Source organism: Cryptotermes secundus, unplaced genomic scaffold, assembly GCF_002891405.2.
Source record: "Cryptotermes secundus unplaced genomic scaffold, Csec_1.0 scaffold737, whole genome shotgun sequence".
NCBI classification, from domain to species: Eukaryota; Metazoa; Arthropoda; class Insecta; order Blattodea; family Kalotermitidae; genus Cryptotermes; species Cryptotermes secundus.
The window spans coordinates 1,304,717-1,325,034 of record NW_019727105.1 but is presented as its reverse complement, the minus strand read 5'-3'; the positions used below and the strand labels follow the sequence as shown (position 1 = coordinate 1,325,034).

Genomic DNA, 20,318 nt, shown 5'->3' with positions numbered 1-20,318 from the left:
CCACAGGAACGTTGCTGCAAGACAGGCATATGTAACGACGACTTAGCGCTCTTAAACGCGTGTGTCATTAAATACAGTCCTCCTGACAACAGGCCAGTGAAAAATCTAACAATCTACAGCAAAACCATCAATTATTATGGGCGTTATAACATACGTGTGCAGCTGGACGAAACATACACGTCGAACCCCCCCAGACGATTTAAATCCCTGACGAAACATACACGACGAACCACGGCAACGGGTTAATATTCATTCATCTTCTCCTCTTTACTGTATACCACTACATGTTTCGGCCCAACTGACCATTATCAGGTGTGTAAGTTGTTGTGATCAAGGAATCTGATGCTCTGCTGTGATGCTGTTCTGCTTCACTTTTGTGTAAATGCCTGACTGTTCTAGGTTATATAGGTTATTGTACTGTTGCCATGCATTTGTTTGGTTTATGGTTTTGTTGGTTTGCTGACTTTTCTTTGGTTCAGTTTGTGGCTGCCCTGAAAAGCTTCTGTAAGAGCAGAAGCTTGATGCTTGGCAGTGGCAAGCCTCAACTCCTAAAAAAGCATTGCAGGACAGCAACACAAACTGAACCAAAGAAAAACCAACAAAACTATAAACAGAACACTTGTGGATGGCAACAGCACAGTAACCCATATAACCTAGGATAATCCAGGCATTTACATCAGCAGATTCCTCATCACAACAACTTACACACCTGATAATGGTCAGTTGGGCTGAAACATGTAGTGCTATATACAGTAAAGAGGAGAAGATGAGTGAATATTAAATAAAGTTGCACAAAGATGGCAAGAAGTGGAACACAGAGTCAGATCTGCAAATGTAATTAAAACAGTCAAGTTGCACGCAAGGCACTCACCGATACTTATCCATGCGAGAACTAAAGCCTTTGTATCGGTTGTCCACAGCGGCCACCCACTGCTTAATGGCACTAGCATGTGCATGGCCCTTCTCTACAAGACTGTCTGCGAGCTGTATCAGAAGCTTCACTCGCTCACGAGTTTCCTGTAACACAAGGCAGAAATAATTATTTTTAAAGCTCAAAAACTTCTGCCACAGCCTTCACATAATCACAGTGGCCATTCACTTACATTATCTTATCTGACTGATCATCTTCTTTGGGGTCATCCTATACATTTCCTTCCTTTACATTATTAATCTAATTATTCTTCTTGGTACCAGCTTATTCTAGCCACTCCTTTTACTAGACCAAAACTGACAGCTGTTTATTTTCTAAGTCTATTAACATATTCTGGATTCCAATTATGATATAAATATGAGTATATCATTTCTAATTCAATCCCATCTTTTTTCTGAATAATATATCACCATCACGAAACTCTACTGGACATTCAAACAAACCCACTGAATTAACTTAGAAATGGAGTACCTTGGCAGTGCCCTTAAACACATTGTGCTCCAACAATAATGTCTCTGTCTCCTCCTTGCTCTGGCCAACATTGGTGTGTGTAGAAAGATAGATCTCCCCTGTGTCATGGATCCACTCAATGGCCTGCTTGGCTGAACGCTCAAACAGAACATACTGCTGGCACTGATCAAGCCTCTTCTTACGTTGTGTCCAGTGCTCCAGTACCTTGTTCTCCTGACTTAACAACTTCTCTAGGATGTCTGAAACCATCCAAATTTAATATTTCTTAAAATTAATAATGGACTACAAATATATTCTAAATGCATGCCTTGTAATTTTGCATACCTCACTGGCCTTGGTGTTCATGTACTGCAGACAAAAATTTACTGTTACAAAGCTAATCACAATACATAAGATACTGCATAGAATATGGAAGTATTCTTGTATTGGATAACTATTCCCTATACCCACATACTTCAAACAGACATTATATTAGCCTCCCTTATGATATATATATCTGTTTTTGAGAATATGGATTAAATATGATTTGAGCTTCATGTAAATTAGAAGTTACATCAGACTAACATATACCAGAAATAATGTCATTCAACAGCCTTCATTACAGATTCCAAATACCAAACTGTGATGTGGACAGGCAAAACATTCCTTACATAATCTCCTTGGAAAAAATGCATTGAAATCAAAATGGATGTGAAAGTTTTGTCATCTAAGAATCTGCATAATACATTAAAATAATTAACTCTTTCAACATGTCTAATAAGCATATCAATGCCATATGAGAATTTCTATAAAATTGGTGCCCTTAAAGACACCAAATTTTACCATGAGGAAACATCCATAGTAACATTATTTCTGGTATATTTTTATTGTACAAAATGTACTGTTCTGTTATGTATGTCATAATGCATTAGATAACTCCCTTCTAAGCCACACATTTAGTCAGACTCACTTTTGACTCTGTTTTCAGAGTTCCGTGTACTAGTTTCCCCTTGATAGTTGTAGTACTGAAGACTTCGTCCTGTGTACTTGAGAAAGGTCTCAGCTGTGCGGCGTGCCAGTGTGCAAGCCTTAAGAAATGCCTCCTTCTGTTCCTGATGCTTGTTGATAAGCTGTGATACTGCTGCTGCTCTGTCCGTTCCACTAGATGAAGTATTGCTTCCTACAGCCCCCATTTTGTCAGCTGGAGTTCCCCCACCGCACCAGTCTTCATCACGTTTATATTCTCGCTCAAGGCTATCCAATACTGAACACACCTGCAAAAGAGAAATAGCACAGCCAATCAAAGTTCATATAATGATAACGAATTTCATGAAGAAGGGAGAATCAACACCAAAATGTACATGAATTCATGATTTATTCTGACCGCCTTACAATGCATACATTTATTCACCTTATTCTTCTCTCTTGCGCTACATGTTTCAGCACTGAAGATGGCACTTTAGTGCTGAAACATGTAGTGCAAGAGAGAAGAGTAAGGTGAATAAATGTATGCACTGTAAGACAGTCAGAATAAATCATGGACATAAATCAGTGTAACAGGATGCTAAAATATAACAGTACATGAATTCATTAACTGACTCCTTTCACATGCATGCCTGTATCAAAAAGTGTAGTTATTGCTACAAGTCTGATAACTATAAAAACATGAAATAAAACATACTCCAGAAACAATTTACTGAAGCTCTGTGATGAGTGATTCATTTTACCACAATTATGTTGGACGTGATTATTTTTTGGATACATTTAATATTTACAACATTATGTGAATTAGTTATTCTGTCTTTAGGTGTTAGGCCATCATCGTGCTGATAGTGATCGGGATGGAACTTGAAACTCAGTGAATCCTAAATTTGTATTTGTATGCCGTCCTGGTGTGCTCCTGGTAAGCACATTTACATTCATATGTTTGCAAGTTCAATCTCAAACAAGGACATTAGTATCAAAATTAGAAAATAGTAACATGAATGAATGAATGAATGTATGAGGGGTAGGCCTCCTCGGCCCTTGCACAGCAACCTACAGTGGTCTATTGTGCTTAAACAGTAACATAATAAAAGGTTCTGCACATATTAAATATACTTCAGACAGTGGACAATGTAAAATTTTAAGTGCTGTGAATTCTCACACAGTGTTAATTCTCTACATAATAATACACATGTGACGCATTGAAACGCCTGACTGGCACTAGATAAGTTCCTGTACTGTATGTTTTAATTCTTGGAAAATCAGATGCAGTCCCACTATGAACATCTCTTACCTGCTCTGCTGTCTTGTAAAAATTTAAGCTAGCAGTGACCAACTTATGCCTCTCTTCAGCACATGTTACTAGCTGCTGCCATCTCTTTGTAACCTCCTCAGCAATTTCACGGACACTTTGAGGATCATAATGGTTTGCACTGATCAGTGCTTCTGCTCTGTGCTTCACCTGCACTGCAGATGTATGTGTTTTCTATGATCAAAGAATTAACTAATAAGAACTAATAAACATGTATATTGCACTAATATCTGATTATTTTCTAAACAAATTCAATCTGAAAATCAGATACATCACTGTCAGGTTTTGCAATAAGACATCCATAAATATTGCACAGACATTGCAGATATTGCTTTTCAGCAACTCAACACATAATTTATTACCCTACAGCTCTTTATCATATTATTTCCTATTCAGTTTCCTTATAAATATTAATTGCTGTCCTTTGTCTTCTCATCTGTTGTCCAAAAACATAAAAATTAGAACATACATAACTATAATTTTGCCTGTGGTTCTGTATGGGTGTGAAACTTGATCTCTGACATTAAGGGAGGAACATAGACTGAGGGTGTCTGAGAACAGGGTGTTGAGAATATTTGGACCAAAGAGAGATGAAGTGACAGGAGGTTGGAGAAAACTGCATAATGAGGAGCTTCATAACTTGTACTCTTCTCCAAGTATAATTGGAATGATCAAGTCAAGGAGGATGAGGTGGGCAGGTCATGTAGCACGAATGGGGGAGAGAAGGAATGCGTATAGGATACTGGGGGAAAAGCCAGAAGGAAAGAGACCACAGGGAAGACCAAGGCGTAGGTGGGTGGACAATATTAGAATGGATCTTAGAGAGACAGGATGGGATGGTATGGATTGGATACATCTGGCTCAGGATAGGGACCGTGGAGGGCTCTTGTGAACACGGTGATGAACTTTCGGGTTCAATAAAATGCTAGGAAATTCTTGAGTAGCTGCAGAAATGGTGGCCCCTCAAGAAGGGCTCAGCTCCATGAGTAAGTATTATTCATCGTAGTGCACACTCCTGAGAGACTGTCATTTTTCTGAGGATTTTGACCAGGAGGTGGATCCCAGGCTACTTATATTGAATCGTTCTCATGGGAGGGGAGGGGAGAGGACAGCTTTCACTCATAATCAGATTTCAATGGAAAACTATTTAGAATTATATCCACACTTTGTATTCCCACATAACTTACTCTACATTGTTGTTGAACAAGGGTAATAATTTTTGCTAACTGAAAAGTACTTGTGCTACCAACAATTTGTCACAGTAAGAATAACTTTTCATGCAAGAAAGAGATGGATGGGCACGTGAATAAAAATACAAACTTACTATATCTCTAGATATGGCAACAGTATTCCAAATTTCATTCATCAGTCTCAGACACAGAGCATATGTATAGCTTACACAATAATTATCATTATGCATTACCTCAATTGCAACCTGGAACTGTTCATGCTCCTTCTTAAGTTGTTCTGCATCCTGCAGACAGCTTGGGATGGCAAAGCTCGCTGTAAGCATTGCTTCACCATTACGAATCCAGCTGATAACCTGAGAAACACATAAACTTTGTACATATTACGTGGACACAAAAGTCAACACAAAAAAATTGGTTAAGAAGACCTAACACCAATAAATTTCCCTTTATCCTTGACTTATTTGACAAGTATTTTTGTGCTTCTGGGTAATAAGCTTAAAACAAAAAACTTTCACAAGTATGAAAAGAGATTATATAATTCTGTCCACATGGATTTTTTCATGTCTCTCATTTCATATCAATTTCAGCACTCTAATTAAGTGAAACTACTGCTAAGATTAATTTTGTCTTCAAACAGAACTCATCAATTTAGAAATGGAATCATTAATTTAGTAATGAAATCATCATTTTGAAAACAAACATATAATTAAGGGCACAATTATAACATCCCTACTTCCCATCACTGGACTCTACCTTAAGCTATATCAATCCAGTCCACATCATCACAATTTATTTTTTTAAGATCAATTTTAATATTATTATCTCCTTCCAGCCGCACTATGGTCCTGGGGTCGACTCAGCCTCTAACAGAAATGAGTACCAGGAATATTCTTGGGTGTAAAGGGTGGCTGTCGCGTAGGCTGACCTCACCGCCATCAATGAGCTGATTGTCTAGAAAATGTGGGAACCTCAACATCTCACAACCCTATGGGCCTCCACGGCCTGTTACAGGGATACCTTTACTTTTTACTTTACATCTGATCTATGCCTCAGTCTGTCAAATGATCTCTTCCCTTCAGATGTTCAGGGTAAAATTATGCATGGATTCCCATAGCTTACATCCATGCCCTGTGCCCTATTCACATTACACTCCTTGATTTTGTTACTCTAATNAGTGGAGCCCGAAGTAAGGGCGAGTAAGAGAACAGTTACATCTCTTAGATCACTTTTAGATTCATAAAATCAGTTTTAAGTGTATAACTATCCAAGATAACAAAACAGGTGACATCGAGGGTAGATTTCCAATTAAATCTGTCCTGCAGTAAATGTATTAACCTCTTTCTTTCTTCTGCTGGAAGGCTTCTGACTTCCTACTTTTTCCCATACAAGTCCATCATTTTGTCACAAATTTCAGGAATGTGCTGCCACATTATGATCATATCTATATCCTAGTCTTTAACACCCCTTTTAGTAGTTTGCATATAGGAACAAGATATGGCTGGAGTTTTATATTTCCCAATATCAAATGTTGTGTATTTTTAATTCTGCACAACCGTATCTGGAGCAGGTGGCAGTCAGCTTCGATGTGAAAGGAATAATACAATTTCTATGATTAAATATTCAATGTGGTGCTATTGGCATGCCTTTAATACAAGGTGGTTCAAATATGACAGGGACTGATTTGTGTGTAAACAAGCTGCATTGCCCAGCAGCTGTGAGACCTTGAGAGAGTGAAGCCACAACCTCCACCCTCCCTCCTGTTCGAGTTAGAACCTGTTCAGTCCTGTCCGGGAGTTGCTAGAGTGATGAGCGAAGAGAAGGTACCGCAGAGCGTGGAACAACACATTGTGATCAAATACTTCATTGGAGAAAATGTCCTGTCCGCTGAAATTCACCATAGACTCCAACAACAGTATGGGAAAGGGTGTCTCTCATGGACCCATGTGTTTGAGTGGTGTAAGTGCTTCAGAGAGGTCAGAGAGCGCATGGAGAATGAACCGCATGATCGTCGGCCACGAACATCCGTCATCAGGCCAAACATTGATCGTGCAGACGCGCTTATTCGTGAGAACAGGCACATCAGCATCAAGGAACTTGGAGCAATACTGTCCATCAGTGTTGGTAGTGTAGAAGACATTGTGAAATACCACCTGAACTATTGCAAGGTGAATGCATGGTGGGTACCACGTACTTTTGACGGACATGAACAAAATGGTGCGCATGCAAGCTGAAAGTCATCTCCTACAGCATGTCTGAAGATGAAGGTGATGCATTTTTGAAGTCTACAGTGACCACCGATGAAACGTGGATGCACTACTTCATTTCTGAGTTCCAGCAGTCATCACTCGAGTGGCGGCATACCGGTTCTCCCAAACTGAAGAGAGCGCAGAGGAGCCGTTCGGCAGGAAAAGTGATGGCAATGTTCTAGCAGAAGACAGGTGGAAAGCGGGTAGCCATCCTTCAAGGCAATGCATGCACCCATACAGCCAAAACAACAATTCTGGAAATTGAAATGGAACCTTCTGACACATCCGCCATACAGTCCCGATCTGGCTCCAAGTGATTTCTACCTGTTCAAAAGGCTCAAATCAGACTTGCAAGGCATGCGGTTTCTGGACAATGACACCGTCATCCAGACTGCTTGGGAGTCGATACACAGCCAACCACTAGCCTTCTTTGAAAAGGGCAACAGGATGCTTCCAGAACATTGAAAAAAATGTGTTGGCACTAGAGGGGAGTACATTGAAGACTGACATGTGCAAGTAAGTGTTTGGAAATTATGGGTTTTAAAAAAAAATCAGTCCCGGTCATATTTGAACCAACTTTTACAAAAAGGAATTTCCAGTGATTGACAGTCTAAGAGAGATTTATGATTCATACATCTGTCTTGACTGATTCCATCTTGGTGGAGCTACTGTGAGTGACAGCCACGGAATTTAGGTACATGAAGGAAAATATGTGATATGGTGTGAAAACAGAAGTCAGTTTATGAAAGGCCATAGCAACTTCTGTTAAGAAACTAAACTGTGTACAGCAGAAACAGTAAAACCAAATGGAACAAAGGGAAACTATGCCAGATAATTAACCAATGGAACTACTCCAGTCTAATACTACTTTTAAACATTCTTTAAAGTTGCAGCTTCTGCAAGAGTTTCTCAGCAAAATTTGATATAGACAGCACAGTCTTCTGGGTTGTAGTGTCATGTAGTTCAGGGCTGCCACCTGCTTCTGCTGGTTACTTGCTTAACTTAGGGTGGTCACACACCAAATGTGACAAGACAAGCATCAAGACATGAGACACAAAACGTAGTCTTCCTTCATTCGTGATTCATCAGCATGTAGCTGACATCAGCATCATGACTCAGACCTGTGCGCAGCGGTTTTAATGATCTCATTCGTTTTAACTGTGCTCCTTTCTTTGCGTCATGTCACAGACATCGTGTCTTGACTGTTCCATGTCTTGGCGCATGCCAGTGTGCGGCCTACCTTATTCTATGAACCTGAAGGTGGAGGCAATATGAGCCTGCAAAATGTCACATTCTCTAGGACCTGCACAGGCTTAAGAACCCAAAAGACACAGTCTGCACAGTCATGGCACTGAGACCCCAAATCCACAAAATTTATTATGTTTATACGAGTCTCTTCAGCGTTTAGTTAAGATTCCTTCTCAAGAAGTGCAATCACCAATTCCAGGGCAGTCTCTTACCTGGTTTGCATCATTTTGAAATTGGCACAGTTGGACACACTGCTCCAATTTAACACGTTTCATCTCAGCCAGGTCCTCCAAGTCCATCTCTCTCTCATGTAGGAATTCTAACAGCACCTGAACACGTGTCTGTGCAGAATACTGGCTATCTGCCATCACAGACATTCCTGATGTCTCAAATGCCTGAAACAATTTTAAAATAACACTTTTTTAATTTATCATTATTCTCCATTTTTTAATGCTACTAAACAGATAAACAGTTATGAGCGAAGTGAAATGCATCACAGTTACAAATACATATCAATTTAAAATGAAACACTGAAAAGTACAGACACCAGGGTCAGTTATTTCATGACTTTAAGTTCCATACTTCAGTATAGGAATAAAAGAAATTTTCCCTTGTATCTGTATCAACAAAGATCTGAATAATAAAAAGACTGGCAGTGATACTACAATAAGACACAACACACAAAACATTCTTCAATAAAAAAAAACACACAAAACTACACAACCAATAAAGGACACACTACACGAAATGAATACAATGCAAATACGATTTACAACTACAACAAAAACAATTAAACAATAATGACTGCAAGAAAATATAAAAATAATACTAATGATTTTAACTACTTTTTAAAAATAGGAGAAGATAATTTTAAACAAAAACATTAATTAAAATAATATAACATGTGTCTAGAGAATAAACAAATAGCATTAATAATATCTAAGTATTTTCTGAAGAAAAGAAAACATAATTTAAAACCAATATAGTTAATAAACAAATTATGTCATCTAGTACTGAAGGGATAATAAAATCAAGTAGGCTATGGTGGGCTGGCACATCTTGAATGGTCAAGACAACGAATGTGTACGTAATTTTGGTATAGTACCCTCATGTAAAACAGTACTTGTAATACTACGAAGATGTGACATTGATTTGAATTGAACTGAATTTATTTACATTCTATAAATCCTAAGCAGGTTAGTACCTTTGGATACAGAACAAGTCAAAAGGTTACATACATAAGTACAGGCAATTTTAGCTTAAAAATTAATATAACTTAATTTTACATCATTCTCTATTTACATTGAAGGTAGGTAGGTAGGTATATTGAAGGTAGGAGAATGGATCTGGCTCAGGATCATATTGAATTACTATTGTTTATATCATAAATGTCGAAACTTGCGATTTTTCTACCACAGTCTTACTTTGTATATCTTTTATTACACTGTATTTTAATTCTCCAAATGGTAATCTTCAACTTATATTTTCTGCTGGGAAAGTTTTGTAATCTTTCCATTAAATAAAGTGCCATTAAGAAAAGTTAATTTTAAAGCTGATGCAATCACTGACTTCTTTATCTCAATTCTCATTAAGTGACAAATAAAACTACTCCTTGAATTTAATTTAATATAAATACACTAATGCAGAACATACATTACACAATATATATATTTCTTTCTGTGTTCTAATAAATTTGGTAAAATTAAATTTGATGTACATAACGCTGATGAGGAATTTTGTCTACCGCTGTTTCAGGTAATTCTTCTGGATAGATTTTGGTATTTCAGATAACTGAGAGCATAAAGGGCATCTACCCATTCCATACTTAATTATTAGTAAACAACAATCTTCTAGTATTATTTCCACAGCTAAGGTAAAATTTATATTGATTAAAAATCAAAGCTAACTTTAACTGCTAAGAGACAAGAGGATGGACTTCTCTCTTATCAAACACCAAATAAAACAAAACTAAAAACTTCCAAATTTCTGTCTAAAATATAAATTCCTGAAATAATCCTTACTGAAATGCTAAAGAAAATAACTATACCTATGCTTATATATGGATCGGAATGCAGGATATTAGAGAAATAAATTAGGTGAACGAAGAGAACAGAAACTCGTTTTACAGATCCAAATGACATAAAATGGCAGCTCACAAATAAAATGAGAATATTTGTATTTAGAAAGTTCAAACAAATTATAAAAAATTATCAAAAGATATGACTATAATACCTAGAAGGAAAGTCGAAAAGTCAAATCTTGAAGCTGTCTATCAATACAGCCAAAAGAAGATTCTAGGTACAGCCAAAAATTCCAGATGGAACAGTTCTAATCCATGTAAGCAGAAGAGACCAAACAGTGATGCTAATACGATCTCATGCAAAGCACGAATATGGTTATGATAACTGACCTGAGCAAGCTCCTGACCTTGCTGCAGAACTTGGAATGTAGTGTTCTGCATATGAGAGACGCTCTCACTGTGAAGTCTCAACAATTGTTCTGCCTTCTGAGTGTCACGACTCAGCTCAGTATGCTGTAGCTCCTCTGACCATAGTTCCAGCTGTGATGACACTTCCAAGGCATCTCGCTCAAACAATCGTAACCTCAGGCACAAGTCTAGTTTCAGTTTTCGGGTAGACCAGAGTTCCTCCAGCTCTTCACGCTGCTTGTTGAGCCTGTCTAGTGCTGCCTCCACAGCAGCTACAGACCCAGTAGAGTCCATCTCAGCAGAAACTCCAGCACTCCTGCAACCATTTTAAACAGCACTGTATCATGTCATTGATCCAGCTATCCTTGCTTTAGGACATAATTAACATACAACGCAGTTATATCAGTAATAGTCTGAAGGGTCAGCTTTAATATTATCTTCATTAGAGTGATTGTCCTCATACTGACAAATTCTCCCCTCTCTTCCCTCCCACTCTTTTCCCTTCAGTGGTAGCACCATTGATGTGGGAGTTGTCCAGTAGTCAGCATATAAGTTCCGTGCTGAGAGGGTGTTATTTTTGTGTTTAACTCTGCCACTACATTTAGTTTTAAAAATAAAACATAAAATAATATAGTAGATTTTTATAAATCCTGGCCTGTTATTTAATATAAAAAATTAATCAGTAAATCCCGTGAATGGTAGAACTTAGAGATTAAGTAAGTTTATCAAAATTTGCATAAACACAGATAGTGGTCTAGAGAAGAAACTATCCAGTATGATCAACCAGTCTGATGGCTTGTACAAAAATTATAATTAATAATTTCATTTGAGGATCTATGAAACTGCACTGCAATCTTTTGATATCTTTCATTTCACCATGTACTCAACCCTTAAATTTTTCTGGCAGCCCAGTGATTATGTATTTTGATACGAACACATGACATCCTAATACAGTCACGGATATTTTTTCCAGAACAGCTCCATGGAGCTGGGCCCTTCTTGAGAAGCTACCAGCTGGCGGCTACTCAAGAATTTCCCAATATTTTATGAAACCCAAAGGTTCCATACCATGTTTACAAGAGCCCTCCAATGGTCCCTATCCTGCCAGATCGATCCAGTCCATACCACGCCATCCTTCCTCTCTAAGAGAACAGCTGGTCTAGTGCATGCTTAAGCAGAAATTATGTGATGAGTGATAAATGCTGAGAAGAATACAAAATTGCACAATTCTGTGTTATCTCATGGTGATGGTGGAGAAAGAGGGGCACAGGTACGTTTGCACCCAGGCTCTTCATTCATTTGTTCTAGGTACACTGTTAACACTCTCTTATATGGACATAAAGGGCATCACTGCATTGTACACGTATTTGCTAACACATTCTATTGTATGCTATGAATCACGTGTATGTCCTGGAATACTTCTGCAATATTATGATTGCAAGATAAATCACTGGAGAATTCTCTTACCCCATGCGACATATTACTACCCCTGCATGTGACCTACTATCTTGTGGCCACAGTGATCTGCACAGTCTTTGTCTGGAGCTATCAACAGGCCTCCTCTTCATTTTGAAGATGGCATGGGACCCCAACCGACACTGGAACATCTTACTGACACAGAAACTTCAACCTATCACACTAAAGCCATCACATGGCCTCTCCATTTTGTCCTTCGTTCAATTATTCAATTAATAAATCAAGCACAAACAATAACGGAATGATGAAGTAATAACCAAGGGGTGTACTTCATTTCTGTGTCTGTTAACTCCAATGGGCACATTCTTTTCGAGAAGCTAACAGCTTCTCAGCCAGTCAAGAAATTCTCGTCCTTTTACGCACCCTAAAGGCTTATTACCATGTTCACAAGAGTCTACTTTGAGTTCATTAGTCTTGCAACGGGAGTTGAAATATAACGAACATACAAAGAAGGACTGGCACACTTGGAAAAGCCCTTTCCATACTCATTTCAGTTTTTAATAAACCAGAAAGCGGAAAACGAGATCCTACTTACAATGAAACATAAAAATTACAAAGGCCCCAGGAAACGGAATGAGGGTGATGAGGGGAAAGAAAGTGCCTTGTTTATTTTTAATGCTTAATTCCTCCAGAATGTCTCTCTTCTTTTGTTGCAGATAAAACAGCCAGTCCTACTCTTTGAGGTAATATCATAAGCCACTTGCTGGGAGAGGCAGTAACAAGGGGGATGGTCGTACTCAAAGCTTTCCTTCCATTCATGGCATGAAAACACGATACAACTATATGGCAACATGATTCTGAACCTGAAGTATCTCCTTTCAGTGACGTTATCTGTAGATTCTTCAGCATTTAATGAAGCTCAGTGTGTGTAACTGAAGCATGAGTGGATACATAACTGTTATTCAGCTTTAATCGCGGTAAATGCTGAGGCCAAAACATGGCAAGGCCCGACTCAGTACGCACATACACTTTTGTCAATATGTGGAAATTTGTTTGCAGCGTCTTCCTTATGAAATGAAATTACGATACATCCAGAAATTATACCCAGTTAGAATCTCCTCCAGGGATCGGGGTTCAATAAAGAGTAGGTTTTCTTTTTCCAATACCACATCCAAAAAGAGATCCTGAGGCCCGCCAGCCTCCGACCCAATAGACAGGAATGGAATTTGTTCTTCAGAACCAGACGCCCCAGGCTGGTAGAAAGGCCTGGGTATTGTTACAAAAGGAAATTACTTGAGCAACGGTTCAGGAATTCGTTCCTCCATGAACTGTAGCTGCGACTGATATGCAAGTGCAAAGAGCTTCCTTAAAAGAAAAGGCTCCAGAAGTATGCAAACGGCGTCGACCCTCACCAAACTCCATTTCAGTCCTGTCAACAGGTATCGAGGAAACTTCCTAGGGCGTAAAGGGCGACCGGCGCGGTTAGGCTGACAACCTTACCGCCATATGTGTGAGCCGATTGTCCAGAAAATGTGGGAGCCTCGACATCTCACAACCCTATGGTCCTTCACGGCTTGTTAGAGGGATAGCTTTACCTTTTTTTACCTTTACCGTTTACTTCGTCCACAGTGCGTGTTAATGGATCTCTTACGATTCTCATAATAAACATCAACCACTTCCCTAAAGCGGCCTCCGTAGTCTAGAGGTAACGTTCCCACCTCATGATTCGTGGTACGCGGGTTCACATACCCGGCGGAAGTCGTCGAATTTTTAAGGGAGGAAAAATTCAGGGAACAAGTCCTCCAGGACTGGTAGAATATCATAGAGGGAAGCACAATGGACCAATACTGGTCTAAGTGCATGGGGAAACCCACCCTCTCCAATAACTAACTAACTAACTAACCACGTCCCTAAACACCATTAACCAGTTGATCTTTATAATGAAAACGCAACGTATTTCTGTGATTTAGATGAACTTCAGGCTTCAAAGATTCAATGATATCCTCCAATCTGATTCTCAGTCTTCCAAACGCAAGGTTTTCAAGAGATTTTCCAAGCAAAATTACGTATGCATTACATGTCACTCACTTCATTGCCACATCAGCTCGAATCCATGTCGCTACCTGATACCGAAAATTCCACACCCATATAACAAGGCAGGTGATATTGGAATGTGATATCTAAGTAAGTAAGTAAGTAAGTAAAGCTATTACTGTAACAGGTCGTGGAGGCCAATAGGGTAGTGAAAAGTCCATGTTCTCACATTTTCTAGACTGTCGGCTCACAGATGGCGGTGAGGTTACCAGCCTTACGCGCCGACCGACCTTTACCCCCAGGAATATCCATCGTAGTAATTTCTTTTAGAGGCTGATTCGACCCCAGGGCCATGGTGCGGATGAAAGGATTAAGTAAATTGAAAAAATCCACCTCATCGGGAATCGATCCCCCGACCTTCCGGCTAGGAAGCTAAAAACATCCTCAAATGTGAGGAGCAGACAACAAGCTCAGTAGGCGCCGTGGGAGTATACCGGTACATCTCATATGATAGACGTACAGCTCCTTTAAACATCCACATTTGTTGCAGTCTTGCTGGACCAGACTAAAGACTCCAGCAAAACAGGGGACGTTGCTCTTGAATCCGTCTGCTACGCAGGTCCAAATAACTCACTCCACTGCAGTAACAGAAAGACACAACCTCTCCATTAATCTTCTCAACTTAGCCGGCAACTTGCAGCATCCTGAACCCCTTGACCAATTGTAACCGAGTTCAGCCTAGTTAATCCCGCTTAATGATAGGTTCCCAAGGGCCAGCGGTATACACAGTGGGGATTACCTTGTACAGAAGCAACCTCGGAGTGAACTAGGGTTAGAGCAGGTGACATGCGTCTTATCCTCACAGCAGTTCCTGTACAAGCATAGCATGAAAACAATAGCAGGCGAACACTTGTGTCTTGCTCCGCGCATTTCGACGCCGCCATGTTTGGAATACTAAACGGCGGACCGGTCACAAGAACACACATGGTTATGTAACTTCCAAGAACGGAAATGTTCTGTTCTTGTACGCTCTTTGTAACAGGCAGGTGCAGGTACAGGTACGTACAGGGCACGGGGAATGCAGCGTCCGTCTGTGCATAAGGCACCATATTTTCGTCTTCGAAACTACTCAGTGGGCTTCGATGAGCTTCATTTGGGGGGCTACAGTAAATTACTTCGGTGCGATTAATTTTGGTCGGAATAGGTCCAAAAACGATAAATTTTACGTCAAGACTTACTTCATTACAAGGATTATGTTTTTGGACATTATCCATCGTCTTGTTTATTTAAAAAGAAGTCATTTTTTTAAAAAACACAACGTTTCGGGGACTGGATTCTGTCCCCGTCCTCAGGTAAAACCTACTCAGTTGGGTCCAATAGACAGAGCTAGCCCTTATCTATTGGACCCAAGTGAGAAGGTTTCACCTGAGGACGGGGACAGAATCTAGGCTCTGAAACGTTGTGTTTTGAAAAGGAAACATGACGGTTTTTTAAAAAATAGACAAGACGATAGATAATGTCCAGAAACATAATCATTGTAGCAATATACCATCGTCACAAACTTTTAGATCTTAACTACGTTCCTTTCAAAAACAACTTCGCGTATAGAAATTTGTACGCATTATAAAAAAGATCCTATTAAGATCTAGAACTCCTTTTTTTAAATGTTGAGATCTAATGACCGCCTCTGTGGTCCAGTGGTCTGAGTTCCTGGCTACAGAGCCAGAGGTCCCGGGTTCGATTCCCGGCGCTACCAGATTTTCTGAGAAGTAGTGGGTCTGGAACTGGGTCCACTCAGCCTCGTGAAGATAAATGAGGAGCTATTTCAAGGATATAGCGGCTACGTTCTAGAAAACCGAAATTAACAGCCGTGGGGATTCGTTGCGCTGACCACGCGACACCCTCTATCCGCTAAGGTTCGCACTAACTTTGCCGACAAATGGCGGTCGCTCGGTCGGTATAGTTCGCTTTCAGACTCAAGCCACGGAGTTTAGTTGGTTTTAGTTTAGATCTAATACACAGAAACAGAATAGGATATGTGTATTCAATACCGGAAAGGAAAAGAAATAAAACTGGTACTACAAATGGAGTTGGACACGGTTGCGGTCTCCCTCAGACTAAAAGCAAGTCAATATATGGACCATGGAGAATCTGAAGGACGGGGCATACGTATGACCCAACACTGGGTGTGTATATCATCATTTGCTGACGATGAAGCATTTGGAATGAAACTGAGAATCAATTTCAGTGTCCACGGTATCCTTTCAGGGCTATAATCTATTAATCTGTTATCAAAACAGTTCCAGTTATGGCATTTATGGAAGGAAGCCGGTACGCTTTGAGATAAACTGTGTCTAACATATTTGTGACGCTGTATTATCATCAGATAGCAACGTAGATCGTCCCGCCATCTATCCTCAAGCTATGACGGGAACCCAAAGGCCGCGCCATAGCTCAAGCGGTTAGTCGCTGGCTTCCCACCGCGGCGGCCCGGGTTCGATCCCAGGGTCTGGTCAAGTGGGATTTGTGGTGGACAAAGTGGCGCTGGGGCAGGTTTTGTCCGAGTACTTCGGTTTCCCCTGCCAATCTTCATTCCACCAATTGCTCCACAATCACCCTCACCTATCATCTGGGGCTGGTACAATAGGCCAGAAGTGGCCGCAGTACAAGGGACTTAGTCACACCCCACTAGCAATAAAAAAATTATGGGAACCCAAATCGCCATACCACATTTACTGTTAAGCACACGGGACTTTTATTCCGAAAGGTTGCCTACACGAAGTATGACGTATCCTAAAAGATGCTTTACACAGAAAGTGTTAATGAATGGCCAACATTTAGAAGTACAATTTTTGACAATCGTAAGCTGTAAATTAATACTCCGGACAAAATAAGATACTGACTTGAAAACATGGGACAGCCATGATCAAAATGACGGTACCAACACAACATGGCTTGTAAGCAAAGAACAAGACAAGGACGCAGATAGCAGGGATGATATGTCTTTGGGGGGTAGCAATATGCAGAGATCAGGAAAGACTTCCATGTTTTCAATTTCAATACAAAAACACAAAATCCAGACAAAAATCGTTGCTACATCTACAAAGAATGGAAGACTACTGAATACCTAACAAAGCTTGGCAATACCACACAAGCGAAAGTGTCAGTCTTGAAGGACAATGAAGATCAATCTTCGGGCCATAGCGGACCAATAAGTATCCTAACAGTTTATCTAGTGTACATATAAGAAACTCGATGAGGTCATTGGATTTTTTCAATTGACCTAATCCTTCCAGCCGCACTATGGCCCTGGGGTTCTCTCAGCCTCTAATGCAAATAAGTACCAGGAATTAAATAAATAATTTTCCTGGGGCGTAAAGCTCGGCCGGCGCGTAAGGCTGACAACCTTACCGCCATCTTTGAGCCGATTGTCTAGATAATGTGGGACCCTCAACATCTCACAACCCTACGGGCCTTCATGGGCTGTTACAGTGATAGCTTTACTTTATTATCTTCCGAACAGGCAACTCCCTCAGCGAGAAAGCGCCACCTGTATAATACGTATTATCAACATAAACCCAAGTGTCTGGGAATCTAACCAGTTTGTAGGATTTGAGATTCTCACAGCGGTGGTTATGAAGTGTTTTCTCCACTGGGATATAACGCCGTGTAGCTTGCAGTCGGCTCAAGTTTCGGAGCAACACGTCTCCGAAATGTCGGTTGACTTTACAACGGATCACATGACTTTATATCCCAGAAGACAGAAGTACTTATAACCAGATTATTTTCGAAATAAAATGAACACCGTTAAATTCGGGTTGTGGGGAAAAATAGAACGAGTATGTGGCATAATGACACGATACAGATATCCGCCGGCAGACACTGCAGGCAAGATAAAGTGTCACTGAGGTAGACTCGCCGAGTGCTAACAATGTTACTTCTTCCTGCATGGCTCACGCGGTGACAAGACCCATACAGTATTAACTTCTGAGAAAGAAAGAAAGAGAGAGAGAGAGCTGGAATTGTTTAATCGGAGGTTAACTGTAATTGAGTGGCATTGACACTGAAGCAGCAGCCACGCTGCCTGCCTTATACGGCCGACCGCCTTGCGTTCATTACGTCCACACTGGGGGAGCTGGAAGTCAGTCAGTACAGCACGGGAGCTACGAGCTGAAGAAAATACCGGTTGAAGCCAGCGGTCAGAGCATGAGGTTGGCGTCAGATGGTCGCCACCCTGCAAGAACGTCCACTTTTGGAAGCCGCTACCAAGCAACGTGACTGAGAACACTAATCTGTGTGTGATAGTGACCTATGAAGTGCAGTCACGAGTTGTATGAGTGTCCAGTAAATCCGATTACCAATCAAAAACTCCATCTATGTCACTCGTAAGCATGACAATATTGTGTTTTCATTTTGAATCCCCATTTTCTCGGAACATCTGCTATTTATTATTCTAACATCACAATCTACAGTCATTCGGCAGAGGATTCCAAATACCAAGGCGACAACACAATCGCCAACTTCGCGCTTTATGAAATAAACAGAGGGTTCTCTTCCATATTGTTGCATGTGGCTCTCGTAGATATTTTTCGATTGTGAATCTGTTATTTGCCTCGCAAGTTTGACACCGAATAATAATGCTACAAGAATGCGACTTTGGAAACATATTTCGTGTCAAATACATTGTTGCGATACACAAACTGCCTGGCTAACTACATGACATTGGATACTCCTCGGCATTCTTGTTAGGACATTTACTTACTTATTTACTTACAGAGCTGAGACCTTCTTGAGGAGCCGCCAAATCTGCAGCTACTCAAGAATTTCCCAGAATTTTATGGAACCTGAAGGTTCATTACCGTGTTCACAAGAGCCCTCCACTGGTCCTTATCCCGACTTCGCAATCTTGTAGGTGGCTATCAACGTACCGGACAAATGTAATGCTGTGACGCATATTACTGCTGGACAAGGGCTCGGTAAACACAGTCACTTAGTTACGTTCTCAACAAAACATCCATTACTAGGTAACGAACCACTAAACACGAATTCTTGGCAACAGATGTATTTTCTATGTAATCCACATATATCCATTGCTAGGAAACGGCTTGGTAAACACGTTTCCGCAGAAACGTATGGGGGAACAATAAGCCGTCCATCTCTATGCAACGGAATAGTAAACAACCATATGAATTTTTCAGAGACGGTGTCTTCCACGGGGTCCGCCCCAAGGTTATATAACGCGGAATTCCACGTGGTCATCCCCCAGTCTCAAATCTGAGACAGTAAAATATGTTCTCGAGTCTCAAGAGACTCAGACCCGAGAAAGACTACGCTGGCAAGACCCAGTAGCATGTAAAAAAGACAGACCCGTCCTCTCGCCAGAGAGGGCGCCCCAAAAGAACAAAACCGTAACGTTCAACAGTAATAAATATCTGGTCATGAGCCCCAAACGGGGCTCGACACCAAGACTTACTAACTGACTGACCGTCAGTCGCAATATGACTTGGATTTGGTCATTCCCCGACACCCATGTGGAGGTGGGGTCGAATACCTCCACCGTGACCCTGCGAGTCGAGGAGGCGACGAAAAGGGAAGTCTCAGATCTGAGACAGTAAAATACGANACATGGGGCTCGACACCAAGACTTACTGACTGACTGACCATCAGTCTCAATGTGACTTTGACCTTGGTCATTCCCCGTGTGGAGGCGGGGTCGAATACCTCCAACGCNACGATCGCGACTCCCAAGAGACTCGGACCCGAGAAAGACTGCAGTGCCAAGGGCCAGCAGCATATACAAAAGGCAGACCCGTCCTCCCGTGACCCTGCGAGTCGAACAAAAACAAGACCGTAAATGCCAAACATTAATAAATATCTGGTCATGAGCCCCAGATGGGGCTCGACACCAAGACTTACTGACTGACTGACCGTCAGTCGCAATGTGACTTTGATTTGGCAGTAAGACAGCCTCTCATTTTATCATTAAGGAGGACCAACAAAGAGGGGAAAAAACATAGGTCTAGACACTAAACCCAACATGGCATGGGTCCCAGCGGGGCCCTATGCCAGGAGTGACTGT

General features: G+C 40.7%; 1 protein-coding gene across 5 annotated transcripts in view; it reads right to left on the bottom strand.

The window, feature by feature from the left end:
- Positions 1-20,318, bottom strand: part of LOC111864472 (kalirin) — a 768,927-nt gene that overhangs the window by 353,399 nt on the left and 395,210 nt on the right. For all 5 annotated transcript variants that reach the window (XM_023851737.2, XM_023851735.2, XM_033751441.1 and 2 more), the window contains 7 exons: positions 10,772-11,105; positions 8,574-8,756; positions 5,101-5,220; positions 3,660-3,851; positions 2,352-2,655; positions 1,403-1,641; positions 872-1,017 (listed from right to left, as the gene is read on the bottom strand). In XM_023851737.2, coding sequence (XP_023707505.1) covers positions 872-1,017; positions 1,403-1,641; positions 2,352-2,655; positions 3,660-3,851; positions 5,101-5,220; positions 8,574-8,756; positions 10,772-11,105 — 1,518 coding nt within the window. The remainder of the gene's footprint in view (positions 1-871; positions 1,018-1,402; positions 1,642-2,351; positions 2,656-3,659; positions 3,852-5,100; positions 5,221-8,573; positions 8,757-10,771; positions 11,106-20,318) is intronic.